This window comes from Copadichromis virginalis, linkage group LG9, assembly GCF_057382275.1.
Source record: "Copadichromis virginalis isolate Kocher_CV1m ecotype Utaka linkage group LG9, C_Virginalis_male_GT1.1, whole genome shotgun sequence".
Taxonomy (NCBI): Eukaryota; Metazoa; Chordata; class Actinopteri; order Cichliformes; family Cichlidae; genus Copadichromis; species Copadichromis virginalis.
Genome location: NC_140626.1, coordinates 15362317 through 15378626, shown reverse-complemented (window position 1 = coordinate 15378626; position 16310 = coordinate 15362317). Strand labels below are relative to the sequence as shown.

Genomic DNA, 16310 nt, shown 5'->3' with positions numbered 1-16310 from the left:
TAACAGACTCTCAAATATCAGCGGCGTATGATGCTTACATAAAGCTTCCAGACGCTCAGCCTGCTGAACAGAGTCATATAGCTTCAATAGCTGATAAATTATGTTTGATTGAAGCTAGACTCAATCAATACCACCAAGAAGCACAGGTACAAAGGCAACAGTTTACCAAATTCATAAACAAAGTGTGTAGTACATTAGACAACATCTGCAGCAAAATTTCAAGTCCCTGACTTTTAAAATCCAGACCATGGACCCTCCAAATAAATTATTTAAACATAATAACGGAACCTCCACTCCTGTTAGATGTTTTGACTTAGAGACTTTTATGCAGTGGGCTGAAGAAACAGATAAAAAATTAGACGATATTATAGCTAGACTTAATAGGGTGCCTGCATCAGCCTCATCCGATACACATCCTTGTCAGACTGTTCCTACGTCTGCTATTGCTGATGGGGCTATTGTTGCTAATAATAGTGATAGTACAGCAGGTGTTGCTCGGGCCGTTGCTGTTACTGATGCTAACCATATAGCTTGTGCTGCTGGTGATTTTGCGTCTGATGCACAATCTAGCCGGGTCACCTCTGCTGCAGCTACTGCAGTTGTTATTGAGCCCGTTGTGCAGTCTGGGTCCGGCAGCCGCTCTCAGTCACACATTAGAGAGATACTGAAGGATATAAAAAAAACAACAACAGCAATAGAATAATATTAAACACACAGTGAACCCGTCTTCCTTCATTAAATAGGTTCTTTTAGATGTTAAGGAGGAATTGACTTAACCAGGCTGGCGGAGAATGAAGACAACCGGACACCTGCGGCAGATGGGGAATCAGTGAACTTTTATTGAGACAGAGACAACCTCTCAACACAGCTCACATCAGGAGATTCCCAAGATTTGCTGTGAGGATGGGTATATATTCTCTAAAACTTACAGGAGGGGGTTGTGAGGAAAGTGCTGCATTAGCAGAAAAAACAACTCCATAAAAGGAAATCGGCCTTGGGTGTTCTAGTCTCTTCGCTTGCAGATATCTTGCACCTGCAGGATGAGGCGATCGCTTCTTATCGCTCTCAAGGCCAAAGTCGTGAGCACATTTTTATTACACAGTTGCACAGTAACTTTAAAGCTGAACAATATTTAAAGCTGAATAATGTTTGATCAGATTATATTTTCTTCAAATCCCCCTTTTGACCCATCTTAAATGGGTCAACACACAAAAATAAGTAACATTCAAAGGAACACAGAGACGTGTCGAAGCCTGGCTCGAAAAACTCCTCGGGTCTTATCATTTGTCTTTATCTGTCATTGCAGATGAGGAGAAAAGAGTCCAGGCACCACCCTGCCCAGGGGTCGGCTGCAAGCAGTCTCGGTTCCCGACGAAAGCAGTAACAGCTGTCCTGCACACAAGGATACAACGAGTCAGTGCAACCAGGGTAGTGACACAAAATTAACAGTTCCTGTAACTCAGCAACCAAAAAGCATAAGTAATGATAAAAATGTGGAGAGTACAGAGTATACTATAATAATGAGAGATATAAACGTGAAAATGTGAAAAAATAAATCAACCGTAAAATAAACCCAGAACGGTAACTGCTAAGGACATTCAAAAGTGAATATGGTAAAACGTGAGGAAGGGGTGTGGAAAAAAACAATTTATATCCAGTGGTGGGAGTACACATTCGCTCAGGCTTAAGTCCGGAGACCCTGAGAACATCGCTTAACCCTCACAACCCGACCAGACACAGTTCAACCAGATATATCCTTCAAGAGGAAGTGGGTGAGGGAAACAATTAATAACAAGCCTAATACAAAACACTACAGAGAAACAACCATTCTAGAAGCATTTAAACAAGAGAAAGACGATAATGTTCGTCACCCTCATGATCAGAGTTTTCATCATCCGTTGGCGAGGAGTTAAAGAGCAACAAAAAGTATCAGTGACACAACTTTAAATGAGCTTTCAGCGGTTAAAACTATTGCAATGTAAAATGTAAATCTTAAAAACTCAAGCCAATATAAAAGCAAAGTCATAAAAGATGTTAAAAATAGAAAAATAAAAATGTTTAGTTCAGTATGAAGAACACCCCCTTTTGTAACCAGCCGGCTTGTAGGTTGAGTTTTGGCTCCCTCAAGTGGTTGGTGATGCTGTTGCAGCTCCTTCTGACAGGTCCTTCTGCACCTCTCTCAAGGTTCTTCCTGGTTCGGTGGCAGCAGCGCACTGTGTGTAATGAAACCAGGTGTCACCTTTCCCTTCGAGCCTGACAGCGTGGGAGGTCCGCTCTGTTATGCGGTAAGGGCCTGTCCAGCGAGGCTCAGCCCACTTTCTCTTTGTGACTTTCAGGAGGACGTGGTCCATTCCAGGTGTAGCCGCCTCTTTCAGCTCTTGCTGGTTTCTTTCAGCGACCTGTGAGGAATACTGGGCAACAAAACTGCGGAGCATGTTATAATATGTCCTCGGATCGAGGTCTGAATCAGCTTCATCCGACATTAACAGGCGAGAGGAGGGGCCAGGAAAAGGCCTGCCATGCTCCAACTCAAATGGAGTGTAACCAGAGGTTTGATTTACTGAGCATCTTATGGACATTAATGCAAGAGGCAATGCCTTAACCCAATCTAATTTGGTCTGTGCACAGATTTTAGCCAATTTAGTTTTTAGAGTTTGATTCATCCTTTCCACTTTCCCCTGGGATTGGGGGTGGTAAACTGAGCCAAACTTATGTTTCAAACCTAATGCGGCTTCAACCCTCTGCAGATCGTGGTTCCTGAAATGTGAACCATTGTCCGACCTTATGACCTCGGGAAACCCATGCTGTGGTATATAATGATTAATCAGACACTTCACCACAGTTCTACTGTTTTCACTTGCTGTCGGCCAGGCTTCTGGCCAACCTGAAAATGCATCCACAGCCACCAGCAGGTACCTGTAACTACCTACTCTGTCCACCATGTCTGTGTAATCAATGATTATTTCTTTCCCTGGGCAAAGTGGGATGGGGAAGTACCCTGCTATTGGCTTGAAGGCGGGCTTGATTCCAAATTGGTTGCACTCCTTACAGGTTTTAACCATGTATTTTGTCATGTCTTTTAGATAAGGGTGCCACCAGGCGGCTAAGTTCCTCATCATTTGTGCAGGTCCCACATGCCCCACTCCATGTGCCTCTTCCATTGCTGTCTGTCTGACCCCTGGCGGTAGAATGGGCCTTCCATCTGGGCCACGCCAAACATCTGTGTTTGTGGCCCCTCTTGTTACCCATAATGATTTTTCCTGGGGGCTGGCTTTGTCCTGTAACTCTCTGATTGTGGCTAGGCCTAGTTGTATGGGTGGTCTTTCTGGAGGGGGTGTGGCTTCTGGGTCCATTACCATAATCAGGGAGGGTAAGTAACCAGCTGTCTGCTTAGCTACTAAGTCGGCCTGTTTGTTACCTAATGCCACTAAGTCCAATCCGGCACTGTGTCCTTTGCATTTTACCACTGCCACCTTAACAGGTAACAACAGTGCTTCCGCTAATTCCCTCATTTCTATCTCATGTTTAATAGGCTTTCCGCTGGCTGTCAAAAAACCAGCTCTTAGCCACTGCTTGAGCTCCACATGCACTGCTCCCACAGCATAAGCTGAATCACTGTATATATTCACTTTCTGTCCCTTTCCCATCCTTAGGGCTTCAATCACCGCTCTCAGTTCAGCTCTCTGTGCAGACTGTTGTCCTGTCAACTGCTCTGCTTTCACTGTTTTCCATCTCATGTCTGTCTGTTCCACTATTGCCCATGCAGCCTTCAACATTCCACTTTCAGTTCTGAAACAACATCCATCTGTGAACCAATCTTTTTCTGCATCCATTAGAGGTTCTGCCTGCAAATCTGGCCTGATTTTCTCCTGTACCTGCACAACCTCTTCACACATATGTGGTTCCCCTGATCCCATGTGATCAGCCATGTTTATGCCTTCATGTGAGTAGGTGATGTGTGGTGCTTCCAAAATGGTACTGAGGCGTCTCTGCCTGAGTGAAGTGAGTGTGAAGGCCTGTGAGGAGACGTAGGCCACCACACTGTGTGATGTCAAAATTTTTAGTGGGTGGTTCATCACTATGTGTGCTGTTTTCTGAATGATTTTTGCAAGTCCAGAAACGTGTTGTGTGCACGGTGGGTGGCGTTTTTCAGTGTTGTCAAGCATTACGCTTACATATGTCAACACTTTTCTCTCTCCCCCTTTTTTCTGGAACAGGATACCATTGATATGGGTTCCAGTTCCAGAAACATCAAGATGAAAAGGCAAAGCATAATCTGGCACAGCAAGGTCAGAGGCGACAGAAAGCTGTTGTTTTAACTTTATAAACGCCTGTTCTGTTTCTGTAGTCCATGAGAGGGGAGCAGAGAGGTTTCTCATGCCTTGTTCATTTACCAAAACGCGCAAAGGGGAAGTAAGGCCAACATAGTCTGGGACATAGGTCCTGCTGTAACCAGTCAGGCCCAAAAATGACAACATGTCTTTTACAGTTAGAGGTTTTGGATGGTGCAAAATGGAGTTCCTGTGTTCTGGGGACAAGGAAATACCGGACTGTGAGACCATGCGGCCTAGAAAAGAAACCTGTTTTCTTGCAATCTGTAGTTTGTTTTTGCTCACTTTAAAACCTGTGTTGGCCAGGTGGTGAAGTACCACTCTGGTGGCCTCCAAACAGATGTCAGCCGTGGGGGCAGACAGCAAAAGGTCATCCACATATTGTATTAACATACAGTCAGATGGTAGTGGGCTGGTTTGTAAAAGTTCTTTCAAACACTGATTAAACAGTCCTGGGGAGAGGGCAAATCCCTGTGGTAAGCGAGTGTAACGCCATTGTCGGCCTCTAAATGTAAATGAGAAAATGTCACGCAGTGACTCACGAAGTGGGAGGCAGAAAAAGGCATTAGCCAAGTCAATGCAGGTGAACCAGGCATGAGATGGTGGGAGGTTGGTCAAGGCAACATAAGGATTAGGCACAGGCAAAGTAGGAGTGCCAAGTAAGGCATTAATCCTTCTCAAATCATGTGCCATTCTGAACTTCCCCGTGCCTTTTTTCTCAACGGGTAGGATGGGCGTGTTCCACTTAGAGCAGGAGGGCTCCAAGACACCGGCAGTAACCAAACCAGAAATTGTTTCTGCAATCCCAGCCTCAGCCTCCGGTCTGTGTGGGTACTGAGGCTGCCACAAAGGGGTAGCAGATGACAGTTGAAAAGAGACTGGCTCCACATCAACTAAACCTACATCTGTGGGTCCAAGGGACCACAAACAATCTGGAAGAGAGTCGAGTAAAGGCGCAGCATCACAGTGGTCTGTGTGTTCTCTTCCATGTGACCCGCTGACCACTCCATGTTGCAGTGTTGAGGAATTAAAGCAATCATTTAAAATTTGGTATGTCTTGGTAGATGGAGAAAACAAAACCTGTGGGAGTTTTGTAGGTGTCCAGTCAGTGGCCGCAAGGGAACGTTTAACCATTCCACCCAGCTCCTTAGCCTGGTGTCCAGGATGTAAGGCCAGTGACACATGGGGAGCTGCCTCATCAGACATCATGTACCACTGTAATTGATCTGTTGTAAAAGTAACCGCTGCTGCCACTCCCTCCGGTGCCGCAAAAATGCACGACATGTTCAGAGACCAAGCCCGCCCCTCACACTGCTCTTGGAACATGTGCTGGTACCAGGTGGTGTCATGCCTGTCATAAAACAGTGTAACATGAGGTGGGTCAGGGGGAGGGACATAAGGATGTAGGAGTGAGAGCCACGGCCGCCATTGCTGAAAAGCAGTCCAAACTCCTGGTTCAGCAGGTGTTTCAACTTCCAATAATGCCCAGTAGATGTCAGCAGAGTCCGCCAAACAGGAGGAGGGTTGCAGCAGAAACTGACCACCTCCCTCTGGCCCATCAGAGCAGGGAAGTACAACCCCAGTAGGGAGAGTCACAGTTAGGCCTTGTGAAGAGCAGAGTATTGTGGCTCCTAATTTAATCAACAAGTCTCTTCCCAGTAAATTCACAGGCGCCTGTTTTGAACAAACATAGCTGTGTAACAAGGTCTGATCTCCAACCGTTGTGGGGAGGGGCACGGTGTAAGGCAGAGTTTTAGGTTCCCCAGATATGCCCACCACTGTAATCACTCTGTCAGTAAGTCTTTCACGAGCAACATCCTTAATGGTGGAGTACGTAGCTCCAGTGTCCACTAAAAAGCTGCTTCTTCTTCTATCTACAGTTATGGACAGCATAGGGTCCGCCGTTGTCCCTTCACCGTCCTGGGCAGTCTGTGGGGTGTCCTATAGCTGGGGACCACCCTCGTAGTACTCCCACCCCATCACAGGCATCTGTGGGGCCGGGGGCACTTCAACTAAAGCACCACGAGGTCCACCTCTGTGGCCAGGATGCTGATAGGGCCCACCACGGGCTCCCCTGCCTCTTCCAGCAGCCGGGTTCAAAGGGCACGCTTTAGCCCAGTGTCCAGGTTGTCCACACCGGAAACAAACATACATCTGGCCTCCCCTACCACCTCCCATCTGACCCCTTCCCCTGAAACCACCTCCGTTTCCTCCAAATGGGGAACCTCTCTGCCCATAAGGGGCCGGGGAGTGATAAGCACCATACTGGGGGGGCTGTGGATCAGTTGGCCATGGGTTCGGATACAAATCAGGGGCAACTGGACCAGGAGGGGGAGCCGCAGCGGCCACAAGCTGCTTTTTAGGCTTGTCACCTTTTCCACCCAGGTCGTTTTTAGCTTTCTGCAGCTGAACCTTCAACAGTTGCAACTGTAAATCTTCGACGCTCTCCGCTTTATCATCAGACTTAATCTGCACTTTGTTAAGATTAAAAATCAAATGTTTCTTCCAGATTGCAAAGTCACAGTCCTGCAAATCAGGATTATCCTCCATTTTCTGGCTTACTGACTCCGGAATGCCCCTCAGCACCGCCCTTCTAAACCACATGCTCTGTGAACAAGTCCTACTGGGGTGATGACCTGTATGGTTCACCCAGTCTTCAACAGCCTGATTTAGATAATTGGTGGGATTTTGCTTTCCCTCCCATTTAAATTTCTGTAAGGTGCCTTGATTTTTGGGTGGGAATTGTTTGCGCAGGGCCGGTCCAATAAACCTCAAGGCCTGCATTAGTGGCACCTCGTTCTCATGCATGGTAGTACCCGCATTTTGTTCCAGGTCCGCTGCCTGAGATCGGGATGTGCACCTAGTTATAATAGCTCTAAAATCTCCCAGTGCGAGGTCCTGTCCAGCTGTGTATTTATCCAAACCAGCCAACCAGGCATTCCCTCCCTCCGTTATGTCAGGGAGTTTGTCCACTAGGGCCTGGACATCTCCGAATGAATAAGGTTGATACACTGGTCTACGTTGCGCTTTAGTCTGGACCAGGGGAAACATGCCTGGAGGCTGAGGCACAGGGCCCTTAGATCTAGTCTGATATCCTAAACTGGGAGGGGTAGAGGGGGGTGTATAGTTAAGGTCACTGAGTTCATCATCAGTATCCTCAGTTTCTTCCCCGCCTGGTGGGGTAGCAGTGTCAGCAAAAACGTGGGCTAAACTCATCTGTGTTTCCGGATCCTGACGGCCCACCAAAGACATGGTAACTGTGACATTTGGTGAAGTGCCAGGCTCAGTTTTTGCAGTAGCGGTCAGATCTCCCTTAACAGCGACAGGAGTGCTGGCAAAGGGGTTGGACCGGGAAAGAGGGGCTGACGCAACACGATTATTCACCTGAACCACTGACCTATGTTCATTTAAGCAGCTGCGTAATGCTGCTTCTTGATCAGTTAATTGTTGTTCAGTGGGTTCCTGTCTGTTCATTCGAACCGCAAATGGTGCGCTCGCAGGGGGGTCAGTTAGGCCCTCAGATCCGGTTCCAAAACAATGGGACATAGAAGAGGGGGCTCTACTACTAGCTGAGGATGTCGCCGACAGAGAGGAGCTTCCTGGGCAAAAATGCTTGGTATCTATGGGAGTTGGAGCTACGGGCGGTTCTTCTCCAATAGTCATTATTCCACCAGAGATATTAAGTACCGGATATATGCCTGCTGAGGGAGGAGTTGAGGCAGAATAGGGAGGTGGCTGAGACCTATTTTTCTTCATGTGTGGTTTTGCAGTTTCCCATAAACACACCCAGTGATTAAATTTAGCTTTGCGGCCTGCGTGCTTATCTGCTTCCTTTCTGTGTCTCACCCTGCTCATCACACCTGCACCTGCTGCTGCTGAGTTGGCTTCTTCCTCTTTCTCTTTTGCCTGCATAGCCTTATTCTGCCAAATTATTCCCCAGTTACCACTACTCCCCTCGTCCTTTCCCTTTTCTTTCATTAACCTTTCAGCTGTTTTCCTCAATGACTCTTTCTGCTTTTTTGCTTCTTTAGGCTGGTGTGTGGAGTTGATGACTGTCTCAACACATGTTAATTGTTCTCCCAATGTGCTAAGAATAACACCGGGACCCCAACCATCATCATTAGTTTCTCGATCTAATTCTCCATCCATTTTACTGTCAATGGAGGAGTGTTCTTTTATTGATTTTTAAAGGAGAATTTGGGCCAGCTGGGTTTCTGCCTCTGTTAGGCACTAACAGCTGGGGCGCTGCTTTAAAGGTGAGTCAGCACTGAAATATCCCTTCAGGTGTTACCAAGCTTCTACCAAACCGGAGTCTGGCGGGTAACCTTGCCTAGAGCTTCCTGATAGGGGTGCTAGTTGGTTGTCACCTTGTTCACACGTCTCATTCACACTTCATACATTACCTGCAGTCACTCATTACCCTCCTTATGTATGTAATAAATGTGTAAAAAAAAATTCTATGTGTGGTGTATTATTTTAACCAAAAGAGGAACCTAGTTCCTTTAATTGTGTAATCTGTGAACAACGGAGAACCAAACTGTCCTGCCCAGTGTTCCACAGCAAGCATTCAGCGTGTATTTATGTGTGTCCAATATCAAACAGAACATCAAAACATTTAAAACACTAAAATCATCGGGGTTTTAAGAAGAGATCCGTTTTCTCCTATTGATCAAAGGGACCCCTCCTTTGGACTCCAACCAGTACTTCTCCTTTTTAAGTTTTAGAGGATCTTTTCTAATAAAGTCCTCTGGGCCTTCCTAACCCTTCTGTAGTTTAGAGAATATTACTAAAAAATATTCTCAAGGCCTTTAACCTTTTAATTTGTTTAGAAAGGCGTTACTAATACACCCTTTCAAGGTCCCAGACCTGCACTGAGGTATATATCCGACACCGGAGAGCAACCCGTCGGCTGCAACCGTGGTCAGACCTCAGTTCACTCTTATCTTTATTCACTTATTCACTTATTTCTTATTCACTTATCTCTTATTCACTTGTCTGATTCTCAACAAGCCTTAAGTAAGCCAGACAATTTTGGTTATGAATTACTAGGAGTTTGGACACTAAGTATTTTTATAATGTTCAATATAGCAGAAATAAAAGGTCTGCTTACCTTGTTTTTGTGTGCACACAGCTTTTGTCCAAACTCCGTTCACTCAGACCACGGCCGATGTCCTCCCATCCGTTCCAGTTGACCTGGAGCGGATCCTGTTTCGTGACGCCAATTGAAGGATATAAAAAAAACAACAACAGCAATAGAATAATATTAAACACACAGTGAACCCGTCTTCCTTCATTAAATAGGTTCTTTTAGATGTTAAGGAGGAATTGACTTAACCAGGCTGGCGGAGAATGAAGACAACCGGACACCTGCGGCAGATGGGGAATCAGTGAACTTTTATTGAGACAGAGACAACCTCTCAACACAGCTCACATCAGGAGATTCCCAAGATTTGCTGTGAGGATGGGTATATATTCTCTAAAACTTACAGGAGGGGGTTGTGAGGAAAGTGCTGCATTAGCAGAAAAAACAACTCCATAAAAGGAAATCGGCCTTGGGTGTTCTAGTCTCTTCGCTTGCAGATATCTTGCACCTGCAGGATGAGGCGATCGCTTCTTATCGCTCTCAAGGCCAAAGTCGTGAGCACATTTTTATTACACAGTTGCACAGTAACTTTAAAGCTGAACAATATTTAAAGCTGAATAATGTTTGATCAGATTATATTTTCTTCAATACCTAATTTTAATGCTCGCGAATTGCGTGAACGCCTTGATTTTAGGGGTATAAGTCTCGATCATCCAGAACAAGTGCCGGCGCAAGTGCGCGAGTGCTTAGCCAATGTGATAGACAGAGCTGTGGCGGGATCCCAACAGGGCAGTGTTCTAAACGTGGTCCTGCGTGGCCCCTCGCTGGCTTCAGATGTTCAGGCTGTTTTAAACGCTGATGATCGGTATGATCCGGAGCTGTTTCTCGATCAAATTGCACAAGTTATGCAGAGTAATGATGAATCTATCGGTGATGATGAATTAGAGTTTATTGTCACGGTAGCTCAGAACAGTAGTGGCGGGTCTCGCTTAAGACTGGCGCACATACCTTATGATGAGATTCTCTCAAAGAAAGGCAGACATTTATACACACCAAACAACACAAACAACAATTTGTGCTTCTCCCTATGCATAGCACATTCATTAAACTCATCATCCTCTGAGCATGAAAAACTTGCTACAGCTAAACAGATGCATGCTGAAGTAGGTCTATGCGACACACAGCAAGTATCATTCTCTGATGTCGGTAAATTTGAGAAGCACTTCAACATTAAGATTGTAATCTATTACCACACAGAAGGGCGTAAACGCCTGGAATGTTTTTACACACATGAAGAGCCAAACCCTAACACGTTGATGATGTATCTCCATAATCAACATTACCACCTGATTTTAAACCCGACCGCTTTTTTGGGGGGATCCTATGTGTGTAATTTCTGTTACAGTATATATAATACACCATTACAGCACAGCTGTAAACATAGATGTAACACATGTTACACACTCTGTCAACATCACAGGGGACCCACAGTGAAATGCAGCGACTGTAACCGCATCTGCAAATCACAACACTGTTACCAACAACACAAATTACCTGAATTAAAACACAACATGATCCCCTGTGATAATATGAAACATTGCATGCACTGTGGCACCACATATAGAGAATCCAAGAAATTGCCACACAAATGTGCGCAGCCTAGATGCGAGCACTGCCGCGAACCTAAATTAGCAGGAGACTCCGACCATCAGTGTTTCATACAGCCTGTTGAAAAACAGAAGCCTAACGATAAATACATTTTATATGATTTTGAGACGCGGTACCACAACGGTAAACACGAGGCTAACTTTGTGTGTGCGTCTGATCTGAAGGGCAATAAGTTCACATTTAATACATTAAAGTGTGTGGAGGCGTTTGTGCAGCATTACAGACGCCCAAGGTTTCGTGGGTACACTTTCATAGCACATAATGCATCTGGCTTTGATAACTACATACTCCTCGAGTACTTTGTCAGACAGAGCATAACACCTAGTGTCATAATGAGCGGCAGCCGTGTGATTTTAATGCATGACAGGGACTATGACCAGCGGTGGATTGATTCGTTCAGCTTTTTGCCCATGGGCCTTGCCAAAATACCCTCTGCTTTAGGTTTTCAAGACCTGCAGAAGGGCCATTTCCCACACAGGTTTAATACGAGGGATAATGAGCGTTATGTGGGCCCGTACCCAGACCCCTCCTTCTACGGCTATGAGCACATGTCTGAAAGCAATAAGGTGCGATTCATGGAATGGTACCAGGTTGCCTCACAGAATCCCTTTGATTTTCAGGCTGAACTCAGGCGTTACTGTGTTAACGATGTTGATGTCCTGCGTAAAGCATGCATCATTTATCGTGACACGCTACTGGGTTGTACTCAAGTTGATCCATTCATGTATACCACCCTGGCTGCATTTAGTATGGGTGTGTATAAAACGCTGTTTCTGCCTAGAGACGCGCTCGCTCTCACGTATGAAGGGGCATACGTTGAGCAGAACAAGACGTTTTCTAACGTCTCTATTGAATGGCTTCAATATGTGTCCCACACCACCAACAAAGTGGTAAAACATGCTCTCAGAGGAGGCGAACAGAGGGTTGGACCGTATTTTGTGGACGGTTTTGACCCCACAAGTAATACAGCTTATGAATTTGCAGGATGTTTTCACCACGGTTGTGTTAAATGCTACCCCGAGAGTGAAGTTAATCCTGTCAGCAAAGCATCCTATGGACTGCTGCATCGCATGTTTTGTGACAAAGTTGATGCACTGAGATCACAACACAGTGTGAGCGTAATAGTGATGTGGGAGTGTGAATGGGCTGCCTTGAAGCAGACAGACCCTGCAGTTGTGGCTTTCATGCATACGTACAGGAGGCCTCGGGGTATCCTGAACATGTGAACACACCTGACGAACAGCAGAAGTACATAGACGAGTATTATGAGAAGGAGGGAATAATGCTAGACCCATCCAAGATTTGTGTAAATAAAGCTGTTCGTAACTGTAACAAGCTGTTGTTAAACTCGTTATGGGGTCGTTTCAGCATGAGGTCAAACATGGCATCATCTGAGCTCATTACAGACCCTTCCAGATTTAGCCAGCTAATGTTTAGCGACCAGTACGACGTGCGTCAGTTTTGTTCACATGTTCAGGATACCCCGAGGCCTCCTGTTTGAGTTTTAGGAAGGCTTTCACATAGTCTTTAAACAATGTGTCGGTCTTATTGGGGAAATGCCACACCTCATCAACAGCAAGAACCCTGTATCCCTTCTCAACAGCTTTTTCAAGCTCAAATGAGACCCATGTGCCTTTCAACACCCGCTCACTGTCACTGTGCCCGCATGCAGTATGCTGGTTCTGGTCTTCAGCACACATGCTGCAGAGTGGAAACATCAGTTTTCCATGGCATCTGTAGGGTAGGACGGGGTGAAAAAGACCCTTAGGTGGGAGCACTGTGCATTTAACAAAGCCGAAATAATTTTCTAGCTTGTCAAAGTTGGTGTAAATGACTTGAGGGTGTCCTACAGGATAGTCTTTTTTAGACTGCACTGTGGGATAGAGACTGGTGAAGTCGTAGTAAAATATTTTTTCATCACAAGCAGTCTTGTGGTACAGCTTTAGAGCATTTGTGCGACCGCCAAAAAGGGCGTCTCGGGGATTCAGGCGTTCTGGCTTTCTGTACGTATGCATGAAAGCCACAACTGCAGGGTCTGTCTGCTTCAAGGCAGCCCATTCACACTCCCACATCACTATTACGCTCACACTGTGTTGTGATCTCAGTGCATCAACTTTGTCACAAAACATGCGATGCAGCAGTCCATAGGATGCTTTGCTGACAGGATTAACTTCACTCTCGGGGTAGCATTTAACACAACCGTGGTGAAAACATCCTGCAAATTCATAAGCTGTATTACTTGTGGGGTCAAAACCGTCCACAAAATACGGTCCAACCCTCTGTTCGCCTCCTCTGAGAGCATGTTTTACCACTTTGTTGGTGGTGTGGGACACATATTGAAGCCATTCAATAGAGACGTTAGAAAACGTCTTGTTCTGCTCAACGTATGCCCCTTCATACGTGAGAGCGAGCGCGTCTCTAGGCAGAAACAGCGTTTTATACACACCCATACTAAATGCAGCCAGGGTGGTATACATGAATGGATCAACTTGAGTACAACCCAGTAGCGTGTCACGATAAATGATGCATGCTTTACGCAGGACATCAACATCGTTAACACAGTAACGCCTGAGTTCAGCCTGAAAATCAAAGGGATTCTGTGAGGCAACCTGGTACCATTCCATGAATCGCACCTTATCGCTTTCAGACATGTGCTCATAGCCGTAGAAGGAGGGGTCTGGGTACGGGCCCACATAACGCTCATTATCCCTCGTATTAAACCTGTGTGGGAAATGGCCCTTCTGCAGGTCTTGAAAACCTAAAGCAGAGGGTATTTTGGCAAGGCCCATGGGCAAAAAGCTGAACGAATCAATCCACCGCTGGTCATAGTCCCTGTCATGCATTAAAATCACACGGCTGCCGCTCATTATGACACTAGGTGTTATGCTCTGTCTGACAAAGTACTCGAGGAGTATGTAGTTATCAAAGCCAGATGCATTATGTGCTATGAAAGTGTACCCACGAAACCTTGGGCGTCTGTAATGCTGCACAAACGCCTCCACACACTTTAATGTATTAAATGTGAACTTATTGCCCTTCAGATCAGACGCACACACAAAGTTAGCCTCGTGTTTACCGTTGTGGTACCGCGTCTCAAAATCATATAAAATGTATTTATCGTTAGGCTTCTGTTTTTCAACAGGCTGTATGAAACACTGATGGTCGGAGTCTCCTGCTAATTTAGGTTCGCGGCAGTGCTCGCATCTAGGCTGCGCACATTTGTGTGGCAATTTCTTGGATTCTCTATATGTGGTGCCACAGTGCATGCAATGTTTCATATTATCACAGGGGATCATGTTGTGTTTTAATTCAGGTAATTTGTGTTGTTGGTAACAGTGTTGTGATTTGCAGATGCGGTTACAGTCGCTGCATTTCACTGTGGGTCCCCTGTGATGTTGACAGAGTGTGTAACATGTGTTACATCTATGTTTACAGCTGTGCTGTAATGGTGTATTATATATACTGTAACAGAAATTACACACATAGGATCCCCCCAAAAAAGCGGTCGGGTTTAAAATCAGGTGGTAATGTTGATTATGGAGATACATCATCAACGTGTTAGGGTTTGGCTCTTCATGTGTGTAAAAACATTCCAGGCGTTTACGCCCTTCTGTGTGGTAATAGATTACAATCTTAATGTTGAAGTGCTTCTCAAATTTACCGACATCAGAGAATGATACTTGCTGTGTGTCGCATAGACCTACTTCAGCATGCATCTGTTTAGCTGTAGCAAGTTTTTCATGCTCAGAGGATGATGAGTTTAATGAATGTGCTATGCATAGGGAGAAGCACAAATTGTTGTTTGTGTTGTTTGGTGTGTATAAATGTCTGCCTTTCTTTGAGAGAATCTCATCATAAGGTATGTGCGCCAGTCTTAAGCGAGACCCGCCACTACTGTTCTGAGCTACCGTGACAATAAACTCTAATTCATCATCACCGATAGATTCATCATTACTCTGCATAACTTGTGCAATTTGATCGAGAAACAGCTCCGGATCATACCGATCATCAGCGTTTAAAACAGCCTGAACATCTGAAGCCAGCGAGGGGCCACGCAGGACCACGTTTAGAACACTGCCCTGTTGGGATCCCGCCACAGCTCTGTCTATCACATTGGCTAAGCACTCGCGCACTTGCGCCGGCACTTGTTCTGGATGATCGAGACTTATACCCCTAAAATCAAGGCGTTCACGCAATTCGCGAGCATTAAAATTAGGTATCTCTCTAATGTGTGACTGAGAGCGGCTGCCGGACCCAGACTGCACAACGGGCTCAATAACAACTGCAGTAGCTGCAGCAGAGGTGACCCGGCTAGATTGTGCATCAGACGCAAAATCACCAGCAGCACAAGCTATATGGTTAGCATCAGTAACAGCAACGGCCCGAGCAACACCTGCTGTACTATCACTATTATTAGCAACAATAGCCCCATCAGCAATAGCAGACGTAGGAACAGTCTGACAAGGATGTGTATCGGATGAGGCTGATGCAGGCACCCTATTAAGTCTAGCTATAATATCGTCTAATTTTTTATCTGTTTCTTCAGCCCACTGCATAAAAGTCTCTAAGTCAAAACATCTAACAGGAGTGGAGGTTCCGTTATTATGTTTAAATAATTTATTTGGAGGGTCCATGGTCTGGATTTTAAAAGTCAGGGACTTGAAATTTTGCTGCAGATGTTGTCTAATGTACTACACACTTTGTTTATGAATTTGGTAAACTGTTGCCTTTGTACCTGTGCTTCTTGGTGGTATTGATTGAGTCTAGCTTCAATCAAACATAATTTATCAGCTATTGAAGCTATATGACTCTGTTCAGCAGGCTGAGCGTCTGGAAGCTTTATGTAAGCATCATACGCCGCTGATATTTGAGAGTCTGTTATGCCGCCTTCTTCGAAATCTATGCGTGAATCAATGCTATTTCTGTCACATTCTGGGGTGGTGGGTATATGAACTAGATCAAAATCTGACATGCTGTACTCAAAAACATCAGAGAAATCGCGATGTAGCCACTCACTCGGAGGTGTTGCAGGTTCGCTGATGAAGATCGGTTCTGACTCTCCACTGCTGCACAAAGCTCCAGGTTTTTGTTGTTCTGGGAGGTCGATACTGCTTAAACATTCCAAAAACGTCTGGAATCGTACGGTGTCCTGATCATTATGAGGAGGGGTGCTGTTCTGCAGTCTGTGAAGATAGATAGACATGTGTTAAAACATTTTATACATGTAC

At 45.5% G+C, this 16310-nt stretch overlaps 3 protein-coding genes and 1 long non-coding RNA gene across 4 annotated transcripts; all 4 read right to left on the bottom strand.

The window, feature by feature from the left end:
* Nucleotides 1-743: 743 nt before the first annotated feature.
* LOC146701643 (uncharacterized) lies at nt 744-10060 on the bottom strand. Its single transcript, XR_014922212.1, has 3 exons — nt 9667-10060; nt 9442-9536; nt 744-1392 (listed from the first exon to the last, which is right to left on the bottom strand). It is a non-coding gene; the product is annotated as an uncharacterized LOC146701643 (long non-coding RNA).
* On the bottom strand, nt 2124-6224 carry LOC146701645 (uncharacterized). Its single transcript, XM_085469261.1, has 4 exons — nt 4874-6224; nt 4395-4528; nt 3876-4016; nt 2124-2399 (listed from the first exon to the last, which is right to left on the bottom strand). Exons 1-4 carry the CDS (start codon nt 6222-6224, stop codon nt 2124-2126), a joined length of 1902 nt encoding a protein of 633 aa, XP_085325387.1.
* On the bottom strand, nt 6273-8531 carry LOC146701644 (uncharacterized). The gene has a single exon (XM_085467940.1). The coding sequence runs from the start codon at nt 8478-8480 to the stop codon at nt 6273-6275; it is 2208 nt and encodes a 735-aa protein (XP_085324066.1). The 5' UTR covers nt 8481-8531.
* Nucleotides 10061-12515: 2455 nt separating the features above from the next.
* Nucleotides 12516-15200, bottom strand: LOC146701642 (uncharacterized). The gene has a single exon (XM_085468888.1). It carries the CDS (start codon nt 15042-15044, stop codon nt 12516-12518), a length of 2529 nt encoding a protein of 842 aa, XP_085325014.1. The 5' UTR covers nt 15045-15200.
* Between the last annotated feature and the right edge of the window lie 1110 nt (nt 15201-16310).